The following is a 15,447-nucleotide window of genomic DNA, read 5'->3' as shown; positions in this document are numbered from 1 at the left end:
AAAATCTTGTTTAAAAACTTGTGCTTAGAAGTCAACCATTTTGATTTTTGAATTACCGCTAAATACAATGAGCGCGGGCAATAAACCACAGGATCCCCGCGCAAGGATGCAACTTTCTTTTGGCTTGGAACGACTTCCCTAGCTACTGTTGCTATGACCCACATCAATTAAATAAGCATCAGCAACATTTTTTCGGAATTTAACTTTGTTAAAGAGTTTAAAACTACAATACTTTAGTTTTACACACCAACTAATCATCATTTCGTAAGTTTGCCATGCTTGACCATTCATTATCTACCGGAGGGGAGGAGACTGAGAAAATGGAGGGACAAAAATGCTTGCGATTCAACCTTGAGAAGGTCATGAACTACGACAATAGGTTATTAATGGGGAGGGCTCCTTGGGATTTGCTACTAAAACTTCTTAAACTAAATGAGGGCTCTAAGTTATTTTTCACCGCTTTTGTAAAGTTGCATGGAAAGACGTTCAAAAATTTAAATTTTACCATTTTCTCAGTTATCCATCTCCCATTATAACGAGCGGTTCCTAAATATTTATCAACTATTCTCCTTTTACGAAAAATATCCTTGTCTGTCATTGTCATAAGTATTTAGAACGGACGTGTGACGCGGAGTATCTTCTAGACGGTCTGTCTTGAGCCGTGTTTTTGATTCTCATCAGTCCAATACCTTTTGAAACAATCGGTGATGGAGTCCTCGGAGTCTCTAGTTTGTCTTCCTCATCAGCGTAATCCAAAGGAAGACTAAATCTAACTTCTTTGCGAGTCCTATTCAACGTGGGAGTTATCGCGGAATCGCGTGGTGTTTGTGTTTCGTGATCACGCAAAGGCGTTTCGTTTCTTTTTATTGGAGGACAGAGAGAGCTTGTACTCAAAGATCTACCGCTGCTGAAACGACCCAAACGTTGATCGCTGTTTGCGAGTTGATAAGATGGTTTTGTAACGAAGGGATGATTTGAGTCTTGTGGTCTTGTGGATGTAGCGATGCGTCGTTCTTGTTCTTTTGAATTAACTGTTATTCTCTGTCGGTCCTTTTGTCGTACCGGCGCACTAGCTGCTCTCGTTTGAGACGCAGTTTTCAGATCCGGAAGACCAGCTTTCTTTTTCGACTCTCCAAGTCGATGCAGAAAAACTTGCGCATCTTTGTTAATCTCTCGTATCCTGAGACTCTTATCTCTGTCAAGCTGCCTTAACGCAAGCTTGAGTCGAGTCTGATGAACAACGTTACGTTTCAAAGCTGCCGCCTCGTCCGCAGAAGAAGCCATCACTGCTCTTCGTTGCTATACAGCACACCAATCGTGGAGCTACCGTACGTGCTTTCCACTCATTCGTCACTGAGACGCACGTAATTTAAAGACTTTGCTCAACCAGTTCACTGACCTCGTTTTAACTGGTGCGTTTTAATTTTACTTCATATCAATTTTCTTTGTTACCATGACACAGCGTGTCACCGTTAGATTCCCTTGGGTCCTCATTCAAGTAATTTGGCCTTCAAGAAGAATTAGCCTATAGCAAGTTAAATAAACATTGGATTCGAGTACCTTTTGTTAAAATAATCTTGTAATTATGCTTAACTAAGCGTTTAGTTCATTTATGTAAAGTTGTATGGCCTTGCTCGCCTTCAACAGCATCATGATCAGATTTCTTGGGTGATTCGCGGGTTAGATTTGGGTCAAGTCTTTGGCGACAAATAGAAAGGCTCAGATTCGTTTACTATGTAACTTAACTTTATAAGGCATATTAATATTACCACTGATTGTTCGTGATTGTTTGCATGAAAAATAATTATCAGTTGGAATTGAAGTCATAACTGAAATAAATTATCAAAAATTCGATGACAAAGATTTTTTTTAAATTCAAAAATATGACGTGGAGAAAGCACGGATTGTCATTGCCTTTTGCTGAATCGGATACAGATGGAACGATATATTCCAAATATGCGTATGTTTTTTCCTAATATTAGTTTTGCTAAGTACGTGTCAAGTGTTGATTGTGTAACGATAACAATTCAATTCTTACTTAAACAAGAATTTTATGAATAGCATTATCAATAACAAAAAGTATTCATTCTCAGTTTCGATATAGGAAATAAACCTTGTTGGAGATAAAAGCCAAAATATAATAGCTCTAAATAACTGCAAAAAATTGTTTCCTGTTATTATCAGAATTTTTCTGTAAATGATATATTTTATTTCACTTAAAAACTGTATTAACATAAAAGAAAGAATCAAGCGAGAGGCCATACGCTGCCCAGTTATAAGACCTCAATTTTGATCTTCATTCCAAGCTTGCGTGAAATGTATTACGTCACACATTTTTTCTTGGTCTGACCTAGTTTGTTCAAAAACACATCCCACATGGAAAGGAGCAGACTTGGCTCTTTAGACTTCAGTGAAAAAATTGCAAAATTAGGTATGCTGGTCATAGCAAGGGGTTAATCATGCACGGTCTAGGGGCCGACTAACCTCTCCCTTAGGCTTTTGCCGAGCTTCCTGATCAGTCTGTAATTCCTCCCGGGGATAGCGGTGTTGGGGTCGAAATCTCTGGCATAGCCGTAAATGCTTTGCGCTGCCATACGACGCTTCAGCATTCGGGTCTGGGAGTATGGTCTCCGGTTATTTTTATTTAATCAAAGGAAAAATAAAGAGGCTAACCGGCCCTTAAACCGTACCTACAGCTTATTCTTAACACTGTGATGCGCTTCAAATATTCAAGTCCGGTGCTGTGTTTTCACTGCTCTTCTTGTACAACCATGGCCCAGTGGAAAAACATAGGCTTCAGTTGGGTCAACCATTATGGGCCATGCAATCTGAATGGTGAGGCTGACGTAAACCCTTAATTTTTCAAAAATAATGACCCCACCCCACCCCACCCCCTCCTCCACACACACACACACACACACACACACACAAACATCTTCAAACAGAGTCGTCTCTTCGAATCCAGTTTATTTTTACGCCACGATTTACTTTTCCTTTTATATACAATAAATGTTGATATTTTTCGTAACGCATTTTATAGCAAGAGGCTTACACATTAGGCAAATCTCTAGTTCCACAACTATATCAATCTCTTGCGCTCTTCCTTTGATCACTAGCGAATCTAATAACCTTGAAGCCAATATCGTATAAGACATTTAAATAGCGAGAGAAAGGAAATTGTGTTGAGAGTTTTGATGGTTAGGTTAGAACATTTTTTCATATTTTCACTAACTCCACAATTTCTTAAAGTCGGATTTTTTTGGCTTTAGTCAATTCATTATCCCACGGAAGAAGAAAAAGATATAAAAAAACGCGTTTGGATTTGCCTGAATCACAGCCATAAAAAAGTCACTATAGCTAAGCATAGTGAGCCTCATATGACGTCACAGCCATCCCATATCGCTTTGCGTCTATTAATCCATATTTGGACATCGGATATTTTTTCTTATTCACTACTGTTGCTATCATCTGCTGTCCCATTCTTGTAAAATTCCATTACTGAATATTAAGTTTCGTGTTGGATAAGCGATGACTGTTTCTTCTGGCGAGGAGTTTGCAGTTGACGTGAAAGCTTTATGGTCTGAGGTTTCGTGTGTTACGTTATTACCCTGAAACAAAAAAAAACCCATAAAGATTAAGATCGATACGACATGCTATAAAACTGAAATGGCTTTCCATAAGAATGGTTATCGTATGAGTGGGAAACATACGGTACTGACTTACAGCACGTACACAGTGCGACGTGCTATAACACTGAAATGGCTTTCTAGAGCTGTTTTCACGAGTGGCAAATTCGTAGGGATAATGCCGTACCGTAACCGTGTAACTGCGTGTTATGATAGGATAAATTATTCGAACACAATTACTAACTCAGGAGGTTGGAAATTTGATGACGGAAGTCAAAACACAAGAAAAAGTGCCGCGACTGGAGTTTCCTGTGTCGCAGAAGTATGGTGTAAAATGTAAAACAGTTTCAAAATGAAAAGACTGATTTTATCTACAATAGTACCTTATGAGCCTCGATGAAGTCCAGCAGAGTCAAAGTCAACGAACGACTGGACTGAACAAGCTGTTTGAGACTGAAGGCAAAGAGAAAACATGTTAGAGGTGGGGTGAGGGGGAGGGGGTAGGGAGGAAGGGGTGACCCTGAAGGGACCCTTACTTTTGTACTAGGTATTCAGTATTAGGGGGCTAGAAAGCAGTTGAAGGGTTACGACGGACCAGTTTAAGTCCCCTAGATCATGGGATGACGTTACGCCTGATCCATGACGTCATGATATAAAAAAAGACGTAGTGGTGTTGATAATTGATTAGCCTTATAAGAACTTTACATACCTATCGTCACTGAACAGTCCATTAGAAGAAATCTGTAGAAAGAAAGAAAAGATAGGATCAAATATAACGTAGCAAAGAAAGGACGAAAAGAAGACGAACAAACATCCATCGAACAAACAGAATGTAATTGCTCAGTTTTACAGAGTCAGAATAAGACTTTTTTTAGTTGTATCCATATTGATATTAAACAAAGAAATGATACTCTAGGGAATGATACATGGCCTGAAAAGGGAAAACATTAAGCCCCAGCTAAAAGGGTCTCGAATTCAAACAACAAATACTCCAGTTTCAAGTTGTCTGTTGCTCAGAGTTAGCCTCGATTTTGTGCAGAACATTCATGTGTTCCAGTGAAGGGCGGTTGAATTCCAAAGTGTTTGTATTGTTGAAGTTGTGCATTCTTTACTTTTCTGTTGGTATTTGTGAATATTTAGACACTGATACAAGGCTAAGCCTGAGTAAACGAGTATGCAATCAAGGAACACAGCGGTAATTTGGAACCCATTCAGAGACTAGCGTGTCCGCATTTCTCACCTTCTGACAGATCCATTCACTGAGGTCGCTATCGAATAGAGGTACCCCATAGCATAAATCCAAGGGTACCCAATCATCAGGCGAACAGCATGGCCCTATACCACCTTCTTCCTGTGGCCTAATACGGTCAGTGACAATGACCATGTCATCAGACGATCTACAATCCAAGTTCCTATCTCCATTGACTTCATCATCTTCTATGTCATCAAGACATTCATCAAAACTCATAACTGAGCCATTGGTGGGTTCAGAGGGAGAGGCGGTCCTTGAGGTCTCCTCGCTGCCATCTGGGGAGAGTTTGGATGTACCTCGGTAAGGCTTGGTGTTGATTGTGGTGTTAAGCATGGAGATGTAGCCACAGCAGTGATCGAGGTCCAGTTGTTCGTCGAGTTTTTGGATGGCAGGGTGAGCAGCAATGTTGTCCATAGAGAAGCCACCTAATGGATGGATAGAAGGTTAAATGGGAAGAGAGAAGGGGAGAACGAAAAGAGATGGAAGAAGGAATGGATAGACATAGATAGAAGTAATGAAGGGAAGTGAAAAATAGTTGGATGGATAGATTAAAAAAAAGAGAATAACTAAGTGGACGGATGGAAGGGATAAATGGATGAATTAAAGCAATACCAGCACAAAAAAAGGTGGATGAAAAATGGTTAAATGAATAATATGGCTGGAATAATGAACTAGATGGGAAATGGAAGTGGATAGATAAATGAATGAATAGACAGCCCAGCGATGAAAGAAACAGAAAGAAGACAGTCTTTCTAACTCTGTCCTCCAAGATGCTACTTCCAACACACTAACCTTCATTAATTTCTAGAGGAAAGGCAACATGTATAACCTTCCCCTCTGAATGGACTCCATGGGCCTGTGGGACAAACAGACGTGACATCAATAAATAAACTTGTATGACACCAATCACTGATGGAGACAAATCTGGACATACCTGGACAAGGACGGCAGAATGTGAAAGTGCATCATTCAGAGCCATTAAGACATTGGAGATGGGTACAACACCTGGATCATGACCCCAGGTTGTTATAAGAAGGTTTTCATAGTCCTAAAGGGGAAATAATTAGAAATAAAAAATAAAAAAACGATCAATCATTTTGGTGCAATGTTTTCCCATTTCAGATCATGTGTTTTTTTTTAAACATTTTTATTAATCATTAAACAAATAAAGTAATTACAAGTACATAAATTTACTAGGTTTTTTCCTTAATTTTAAAATACTGTACTTACAGCATTTTTACTTTTCGAGATATTGAACATTACTTACAAGATTCAGAAACAAAAATTGACAATAATAGGAAAAGATAGAAAAAAAAAAAAACCAGAAAGAGAAAAGAGAAATATTGTGTCATTCCCTAGAGAATAAATTCTTTGCTTGAGTTGTATTAATATCCACGAGTCTTTTCATGTCCAACTGTTAAACAAAGTTATCAAACTCATGAATAATTCATGAGGAAAACACAACAGAAATCACGACCGTGAAGAGTGTTGTAAATCAGATACAGAATCCTGTTCATTTGCATAAACTTTAAGTTGGATTTTCTTGGCCAGATTCACTTTAATTTTAAAAATTTTAGTGAAACACAAAGGAACTAACCTAGACATTTGATAAGTCATATACAGTATTCTTGTCCATGTTGTATCCAATATACAATCACTCGGCTACGCCTCGTGGTCGTATATCTGATACAACACGGCCACTCATACTGTATATATTACAAATGATACTGTAGGGAACGACATGTGGTTTATTATGAAAAAAACATTGCACCATGAAGAATAAGGTCTATTTAAGTGTATACTTTCTTTGTTTAATCTTATGTGATTCTTACCTCGAATAAAGATGGTAGCCATCGTAATCTAGTGCCTTTGACAAGTAATAAAGACGGTGGACCACTCCCTACTAGATGATACAGAAACAGCTTGAACCAGACAGAGTTGACCTCAGGGATGGCAGGACCAAGATGAGGAGGAACACAACTTGTTACTGGTCGAATCTCGTGACTTAACGGTGCCATGGAAACCAGCATGCTAGAATGTGGAGATATGGGAGGTGAAGGTTAGAGACAGTGAAGGTTAGAGACATTAATGATGATGTCGGCTAATAATGAATTATACCTGAGGCAAAGATGGATAATTTTTATCATGGTGATAAAGATGCAATTGTGTAATAATTTGGCACTGAGGTGATAACCACGTAAAACAATACATCTCATAACGACTATGTTTCTTTGTAAATTAATATGTTTCTGCTGTTACTTCTCTTGCTACTGCTGTTGTTGCTGCTGCTGCTGTTGTTGTTGCTGCTGCTGTTGCTGCTGCTGTTGTTGTTGCTGCTGCTGTTGCTGCTGCTGTTGTTGTTGCTGCTGCTGTTGCTGCTGCTGTTGTTGTTGCTGCTGCTGTTGTTGCTGCTGCTGTTGTTGCTGCTGCTGTTGTTGTTGCTGCTGATGTAACTGTTGTTGCTGCTGCTGCTGCTGCTGCTGTTGCTGCTGTTTTTGTTGCTGCTGCTGATGTAACTTTTGTTGCTGCTGCTGTTGTTGCTGCTGATGTAACTGTTGTTGTTGCTGCTGTTGCTGCTACTGTTGCTGCTGCTGTTTTTCATATTTAGATTTCATGATTACAATAATTACAATCAAATCTCACCTATAATTCTTTTGCAAAACCCTGCTACAGGCTGCAGGATCCAAACCATTGAGACTCTCACATCGAAGAAGATCTGTGAAACAAAAACATTGAAAAAGAATATTCAACACTGTGACATGACAATAAAAAAGAGGTATATCAAAACTAATGTCTTACCTAGACCCATGGCAGGGACACTACATTTATCTGCTCCAAGATTCTTATTGTATCGAAGAAAAAGGATGGTATCTCTTAACGTCAGGGCGTGGTCAAAGTACCTCTGTGCCTCGCCTTCTGCCACATTATCAACCTATAAGAGAAAAGTAGATATGTTGATTTTAAGTTGTCCTTAAGACATTTGTTGTAGTAGATAATAAATAAATAAATAATAATAATAAAAATTTGTTAAAAAAATGTAAAGAAAGCTGTCCTTATGGAATTTCTAACATAATGGTAAAAAATACATTATTTATATCAATTTATATATATATATTTATATTTATTTATGATATGTATTGTGTAATAAATTTTATTGGTTTTAGTAAAATGCTTTCCCACATCATACCATGTGTCATTCCCTTAAGAATAAAATTCATTGTTTGACTTGTATCCATATTCATGTTTCTTCTCATGCAAAACCATTAAACAAATAATAATTTTCATAATACTCTTGGGAATGACAGGTGGTCTGCAAGGAAAACATTTCACAATGACAAATAAAGTCTATACCTTCTCCAGTTCAGAAAGAAAACTATCTAGTGACTCATCAGTTAGTTTCCCAACTTCAAACATGGTGACTGCATGATTTTTTAAGCCCTGTGAAACAAAAGAAATGAGAGTAAGAATTTTTCATGTTTCTATGAAGCAGGTCCCTTAAGGCAACACATTTTTTTATGCTTTAAATTTCACTTATTGAATCTCCCCTCTCCCAGCTTCAATGCTTCTTCCCTTGGGATTAAGACAAATTTCATAAGAGACCTATGCGATCCTATGCAGTTCTGTAACTCCAAAGCAAAGTTCTTCCACATAAAACACATCTTACTGGTGAAAGATTTCCCATCATCAGGAATGCTGTAAGAGTTGAGTCAAATAAGAAAGCAATTCTCTTGCCTGGGCCTCCTTCAACTGGAAAAAAAAGAAACAAACAGATAAATGATTGGAACCCTTTGGAGGATGAAAAAGACTCACTGAAGACGCTTGCGATGAACATCTTCAGTGCATGTGCTAACACAACTGGGCCCACTGTAATTGGCAAAAAGGTGTTGTGGTTTCCCTGCCCTCACAGGAAAATTAAATAATTAAATAGACTGATTGTATTCATCTATAATATCAAGAAAACACCCATCACCTATGTTGATGGTATAAATGAAGGAAGCTAACAAGAAGAGATAAATTGCTAAAACTACCACCTCTTTCTCTTTTACTCCGACGAAGGACTAGCGTCCGAAAGGTCAGTTTTTCCACCTTTTCACTGTATAATTCACCCTTTTATCATTACTGAAGCTAATAAGAAGTCTTTTGTTAAATTATTAATAGCACTGACATGGCGGTAATGATGTAAAGCTGGTACATTTTGATCGCTTGTAGCTACTGATGCAATACCTGGCGACTGTGTGGAGAGTAATGTTTCCATCTCAGTGACCTCACTACTGGATGCAGACTGCTCTCCTGGGGTAGTACTGGCTTTATCATCAAGGTGGTTGAAATCTAAATCAAGAAGGTTGTCTCTACTGCCTGACCTAGAAAATCACAAAAATATCATATTCTATAACTTTATGATTATCCTGAAACAACCTCTGGGGTGATCTAAGTCAGGGTATGGCTAACTCACAGATCAAACCCTGAAACAAGCTCCCTCGTTGATCTAAGTCAGGGTATGGCTAACTCACAGATCAAACAACCTCTGGGCTGATCTAAGTCAGGGCATGTTTAAATCACAGATCAAGGTCCTGAAACAACCTCTTGGCTGATTAGGGTCAAGGCATGGCTAACTCACATATTGAATTGGAATTCTGGTAGGGAAATCAGAGAACCTGGAGAAAAACTCTGGCCAACAAACTCTACTCACAAGTAATGGTGAGTCCAGGAATCGAATCCAATACCCCTGAGATGAGAATTGATGGTACTACCACTACCCCCCTTGATTCCCAAATGGATCATTTGTATAAAGAGTAAGGGTAAGGTAACCCTGATATTACTTCAGTAATGGAGGTACAGCTAGAGGTCAATCAAAAAATGTAAAGCAGTTACATACTTTTTGCTTGATAGCATATTAAGTATTTTTTCGGACCAGGATTTATGAATTTTGGACTCATAGCCCAATTCTCCACTTTTCCTGCGTGCAAATCCCAGACGGCAATACACAGACACAGCATTCTGAAAAAAACGAAAAATAAGAATTTCAAAGTTACTCAAGTACATGTAAGATATTGACAATTACCTCATTTATATACAGTGTACATGATGAAAAACTTCTACACAAAAATATATAAAGCATAGCAAACTTTAATATTTAAAATTTAATATAGAAAAAGAAATTTGAAAAATCTTGGTCAATAAAGGAGGGGAGGGCTATACCCCCCACCCCCTCCCCCTTGGAACTGCTACCTTCCTAATAGTACTTGACATACAAACCTTTACTAACTGAAGATCTATCTGTAAAACATGTGCAAGCTGAAAGACAAAAAAAATTACAGAAGATGTCTAAGGTATATTTGAGCAAGAAAAATTCAAACAAATGATGGTCCAATGGTTGGCGCAAGATGACCTGATCTCAAGCAAATGATAGTTCACACGTATGTGGTATTAAATCCTGGTAACCTTGCAAGTACAACTCTTTTGAACCCACAGTACAGGAAGATGAATGCTTTATTCTGCCACCAAGGATCTTTGGATCAACAATGAATCCAAGACTTAGCTTTGAGTGGGGGGGTGCATTATTTATATTTTGAAAAGCAAGTTAGGAGAATCTGACCGTCTTAATGTAAATGGTGAAACTGGTATATATGTAAACCTGCCATTCAACCCAGTTGCTATTTCTACAGAGAATTCAGATTCCTTTCCATTAACATACCTCAGCTATATTAGTGTGCTCATCGATAGAGACAAATATCTTGTACAGTAGTGTTTCAAAATAATCCCCAAGGACTCTGTTCATAACAAAGTTCTCAAGTGGAGGAACTGAAATGAAATGAAATGAAAACTCGAATTAATCAAGCATTTTAAGAAACAATAAGAAGGTTGATTTAAATATATATATATAATATGTACTCATTGACCGAGTGGGAGGGCCAGATGGGAAAAGATTTGGCTCGAGGTCATGCTGTACTGGACCAAGTGCAGTGAGCAGGGCTGTACAGGTCATATGATCATACTCCTTATTTGGAAGCAAATAATCTGGAAAGTACTTAGGAAATCCTGGATCCTGTCAGAACCTCGGAATTGTTTTTCAAGAAGACAATGCTCAACAAAAACATATTCTTTTGAACTTTAATTTTAGACAATTTTACGATCTGAGTATAGTATTGTCTCTTACCAACTATATAGTCTTCATCTTTAATGGGTACTCCTACATATATCAACCCTTTGGCATAAAGACCTGGAACAGAGAGCAGTAAACACTTTAATTTCTGTAATGCCGTTTTCCATGAATGACTTCATGAGGTTTTGCGATAACTATATTTTTAGTAACCCTGAAAAATGCTATTACTCTACAACCAAGGCTTGAAATAGGAATTTTTATTAGCCTGCCATAGTAAAGGAGCATAGTAAAAGGAGGTCATTCCAGTAAATTTGCATGCCATTTTATTATTCATTTTGCAGCCTGGCATCATTATTTTCACCTGCCAAACCTGAAATTTGGCCTGTCATTTGGCCATTGGCAGGCTGCTATTTCGAGCCCTGTACAACAAGATTAAAATTGACATTTCCCACCTGGACTCGTGGGCACTTATGAGTTAATGCCTGTAGTTAATTTTCTAATTCAAAATAATTAATTATTATTTGTTATTTGACATGTCTCACCTTCAACTACTTTCAGGTCCATTTCTGCTGCCAATTTAGGTCCTCCATCAATGATTTGATCAACAGCTTGATGTTCAGCAGCCGAACACATCTAAATTGAACAAAATTCCCTCTTAACTACTGACACTATAACTTAGGCACAGACACATCAGAGACAGGCTACAAAGCTTAAAATAATGGCCAGTTATAGGACAACGTCCTGCTAGAATTCTGCCTCATCTGGTCAAATCTTTGCCTTGTTGGGATTTTTGGCCAGTACATTGAGCCAGAAATGAGATATGACTAAGCTAAAACTAACTTGGTTGGTCATTATGACCATCAACGTCTACTGACAAGCTGTTATTTTACATGTAAGTCCTGGGCTATATTATCCATAAAATAAAGTATGATTCATACCCTGATGTCATCTTCTGTTACATATCCTATATGAACCGTCCACCAGGGCTCCAATACCTTTAGAGCAACAGGCTTGGTGGGGAGTAAATCCTTCACTGGCTTACGTCTAAAAAATTTCTATCAAAAAGAATTAAAATAATTTAAAACCCACAAGTTACTCTTAAGTAAAAAGTAATATAATATTCATACCAATGTAAAGAAAGTATATTGTGGAATTCCTAAAATTTGGGTAATTTGGATCTATTAAGGTGGGGGGGGGGGGGGGGGGGGGGGAGTAATCAAGTAATCAACCCTTGCCATCTGTAATTCATTAGAGCAGTCTGTCATTCATTTCAAGGCAAATTTGTTTGTCAGAATTTACCCCTAATGGGGCCTCAGTAATGCTTTGGATTTCTAGGAGGTGGGATGGATTGGGGTGGGGTGTTATATCAATTCCAATCTAAAGTCTTCATGTGCATGCGGAAGAAAGGGATTACCTTTGATGATCTACACTGATTCATCAGATCAATGTACTGATTTCTTCCAATGCCTAAAAGCCTCAGACCTGGAAAAGAGTACAATTGTTTTTACAAATTTAAAAAACTGTACAAATAAACTATGCACCCTCCAAACCCCATCTCCACAAAAGCTAAAAATTCCATAAAATAATGTCATCTTGTTTCATGACTATATCTACTGGTATGAATCAGTCTTTTCAAGTGTTACTACTGTACTTAAGAAAGAAATAATATTAAAGGCAATTCATAATTTTGAATGGAAAGTATTTGAGGAACTAGAGAAAGATATAATAATCAAGACAATGTTATAAAATGGAAATCAATGGAATGCATCTTCTCTAGACTAACGAAAGGAATAATACAATCAAATCAAAGCAAGCTAAGACAAGCGGTCTTAAATGCAAGGCTCTTCAATATACTTACAGTCTGCAGCTGTAAAATTTGGCAGGGAATCATAGCTTCTTTCACTCTGCATGATATCCTGCATGATGCTACAGTAGTAGGAGAAGGGAGTGATACGAAGCCCCTTGACAATAACATCTGATAAATGGTAAGGAAACAGCTGAAAGGAAAATTATACTTGTTCACAATACTATAAGTCTTATACTAAGTACAGTACTTGGTTAGAACTAAAATTCTTGGGGGAAGGAGTAAAGAAAAAATTGAGTTAGTAATAAAATTCTTGGGGGGAGGGGTAAGGCCATACTTGGCTAGTACTAAAATTTATTCTTGGGGGAGGGGTAAGGACATTCTTGGTTAGTACTAAATTTCTTGGGGGAGGGGTAAGGACATACTTGGTTAGTACTAAAATTTATTCTTGGGGGAGGGGTAAGGACATACTTGGTTAGTAATAAAATTCTTGGGGGAGGGGTAAGGACATACTTGCTTATTAATAAAATCCTTGGGAAGAGGGGTGAGGAGTTAGGGAAGTGATTGGTTAACTAGTACTAATATTGATATCAGGAAGAAAGGGGTAGTGAGGTGGAGAATTATCAGATAAATTTATGATTTCCATACCATAAGGTGTTGTCTGCTGTAATGCAAAAGGTCTTCATAGTATTTCTTTTCATCTTTTCTAACATGTCTCACTATAATATTAAAATGACAAACAATAGCATGTTTCATTAAATTTATGATTCAACTCCTAATAGGTTACTATCAATAGACGTCACTTCTGGTAATAGCTCTTTTTTGATGGCTTGTAGAATCCTGGAGGTTGTTTTAATCTCTTGTTTTCTGGTTTGATGTCATGAAAATAGTCAAATATAATAGTTTGAGGACTTATTTTGATATGTTTTGACTTAGGTAAAAGGATTTGTGGCTCCCATAATTGGTCTCATAACTCTTCCTATTACTGGCCTAATTAACTCCATTATCTATGACTTTCAAAAGTTTTAAATTTGAAAAATATTCAAAGAGGATTCTGCTAGTAATAACATCAAGATGAAATAAGGAGAACAGGATTATACTATCAAGTAGTGCTTAAACTAAGAAGTGGGGAAACGATAATTAAAAAACAGGAAGTAGTGAAGAAAATAAATTGGACAACCATCCAAACGTAAAATCATCTTAGCATATTTAAGAAACATGATCATCAATTATTGAAAAACTCAAAAAAATTGAATTTAACATGGATAAGAAAGAAAATAGGATATTATGAAAATATGAAAATATGATTTGATATCATTTATAGTACTCTCATTAACCATTATTATAAAGCAGACCATGCACCAAATATACAGAGGACAAATATTTTAGGTATAAATGCTTTCACTTTTTCTAAGTGAGATTTTGTTTTGCAGTTCAAGTGTGAAATCTTTACCAACATTAAATGCATAGATTATAAAAAATAAAATACATTTCAATTTATAAGACTGTATACAAGAACAACTATACATAAATAAACGATCTATCATGTGAACAATACCATGTGGTAATAATTTTATTATTTATTTCTTATTCTTTATTTTCATTGTTTAAGAAAGTTTATAATAGAAGTAATTGTAGCCAAACTATTTGAAGAAATCACGAATCGTTAAATCCTTATTTTTCACAGGTGTGGTACTTTTTGTATATAAGCATGTTTTATTTCTTGGAATGTGATCTCGGACTTTTTATATCTCGCAGGAATACTTTGTGTGCAAGATCATTTGTTGCTTCAAAAACATATGATTTAGGTGACAGTTTTCTACGTGGAGACAAAAACAATAACCTTGGTTTCTATGCTTCTAGATTCATAGATATTTATTCTATTAGATAAATATCTTTAGAAAGCTAAAGTTAAGGTATTTTATCAGCTTTTTTAATGTTAAAGAGGAAGTCCAAAAGTGACGGACGTGTAACAACTATCTTATGATGCTACTACTTCAAAGTGCTTAAAACTCACCTATATTTCCACGATATCTGAGCTGATTTTTCACACTGTAATCAAAAACACTTTTTTCCCATTCTCTCTGGTTGTTCCCCAAGGACTGAAAAGTCAAAAAAGACGAGGAATTTAGAAACAGTCATATGGTACAGTCACGAGAGAGAGAGAAAACACCCCCAATGAGAGCCAGACTCTACCTGTTTGACACTCGCTGGAAGGCGAATCCATGGGTAATTCTGACGAATATGGAACTCCAGATCGGCATTAACTGACTGTCTAGCCATTTACATAGCTGTTTGAAGCAAAGCTGCTCTCAAAAGGGTGAATTTTTGGGTTTCATTTTGGATTTACGTGTCTTTTCTATTTCAAGTTGGAGTCACTTCCATGGGATATACCACTGACCAGTCTTGGGCTCAGCTGGATTATATCAAAACAATTTGCATAATTTATAAACTTCATAAAAAGAATATAAAAAGCATAAAACCGTTAAAAAATTATCTTCCTATCTTTCGAAATTCATTCCTTATGATTTTGAAATTTGTATTTTAATGTTAATAGTTATTTCAAAAATTATTGAATAAAATTTCACCAATCAAAAATTTATATGAAATCTCTAAGCTACTACCTGGAGATGTCTCCAAATATTTTATCAATAAATTTATG

At 36.9% G+C, this 15,447-nt stretch overlaps 2 protein-coding genes across 2 annotated transcripts; both read right to left on the bottom strand.

Annotated features, from left to right (window-relative positions):
• Window positions 1-183: 183 nt before the first annotated feature.
• On the bottom strand, window positions 184-1,347 carry LOC116288812 (uncharacterized). The gene has a single exon (XM_031695654.2). It carries the CDS (start codon window positions 1,282-1,284, stop codon window positions 601-603), a length of 684 nt encoding a protein of 227 aa, XP_031551514.1. The 5' UTR covers window positions 1,285-1,347; the 3' UTR covers window positions 184-600.
• A 1,600-nt stretch (window positions 1,348-2,947) lies between these two features.
• LOC116288803 (protein FAM91A1) lies at window positions 2,948-15,165 on the bottom strand. The gene is made up of 23 exons (XM_031695644.2): window positions 14,982-15,165; window positions 14,803-14,887; window positions 13,434-13,504; window positions 12,840-12,978; window positions 12,396-12,463; window positions 11,920-12,036; window positions 11,524-11,614; window positions 11,036-11,098; window positions 10,574-10,680; window positions 10,135-10,173; window positions 9,755-9,876; window positions 9,103-9,239; window positions 8,543-8,625; window positions 8,230-8,316; window positions 7,678-7,810; window positions 7,522-7,594; window positions 6,711-6,909; window positions 5,813-5,926; window positions 5,671-5,734; window positions 4,867-5,303; window positions 4,336-4,367; window positions 4,010-4,079; window positions 2,948-3,608 (listed from the first exon to the last, which is right to left on the bottom strand). The coding sequence occupies exons 1-23, from the start codon at window positions 15,066-15,068 to the stop codon at window positions 3,465-3,467; spliced, it is 2,562 nt and encodes an 853-aa protein (XP_031551504.2). The 5' UTR covers window positions 15,069-15,165; the 3' UTR covers window positions 2,948-3,464.
• Between the last annotated feature and the right edge of the window lie 282 nt (window positions 15,166-15,447).

Source organism: Actinia tenebrosa, unplaced genomic scaffold, assembly GCF_029948245.1.
Source record: "Actinia tenebrosa isolate PJP-AT-01 unplaced genomic scaffold, QUT_ActTen_1.0 PGA_scaffold1__47_contigs__length_23844297, whole genome shotgun sequence".
In the NCBI taxonomy this organism is placed as follows: Eukaryota; Metazoa; Cnidaria; class Anthozoa; order Actiniaria; family Actiniidae; genus Actinia; species Actinia tenebrosa.
Note: the sequence above shows the minus strand (reverse complement) of the source record. Positions and strands in the feature narration are given on the sequence as shown.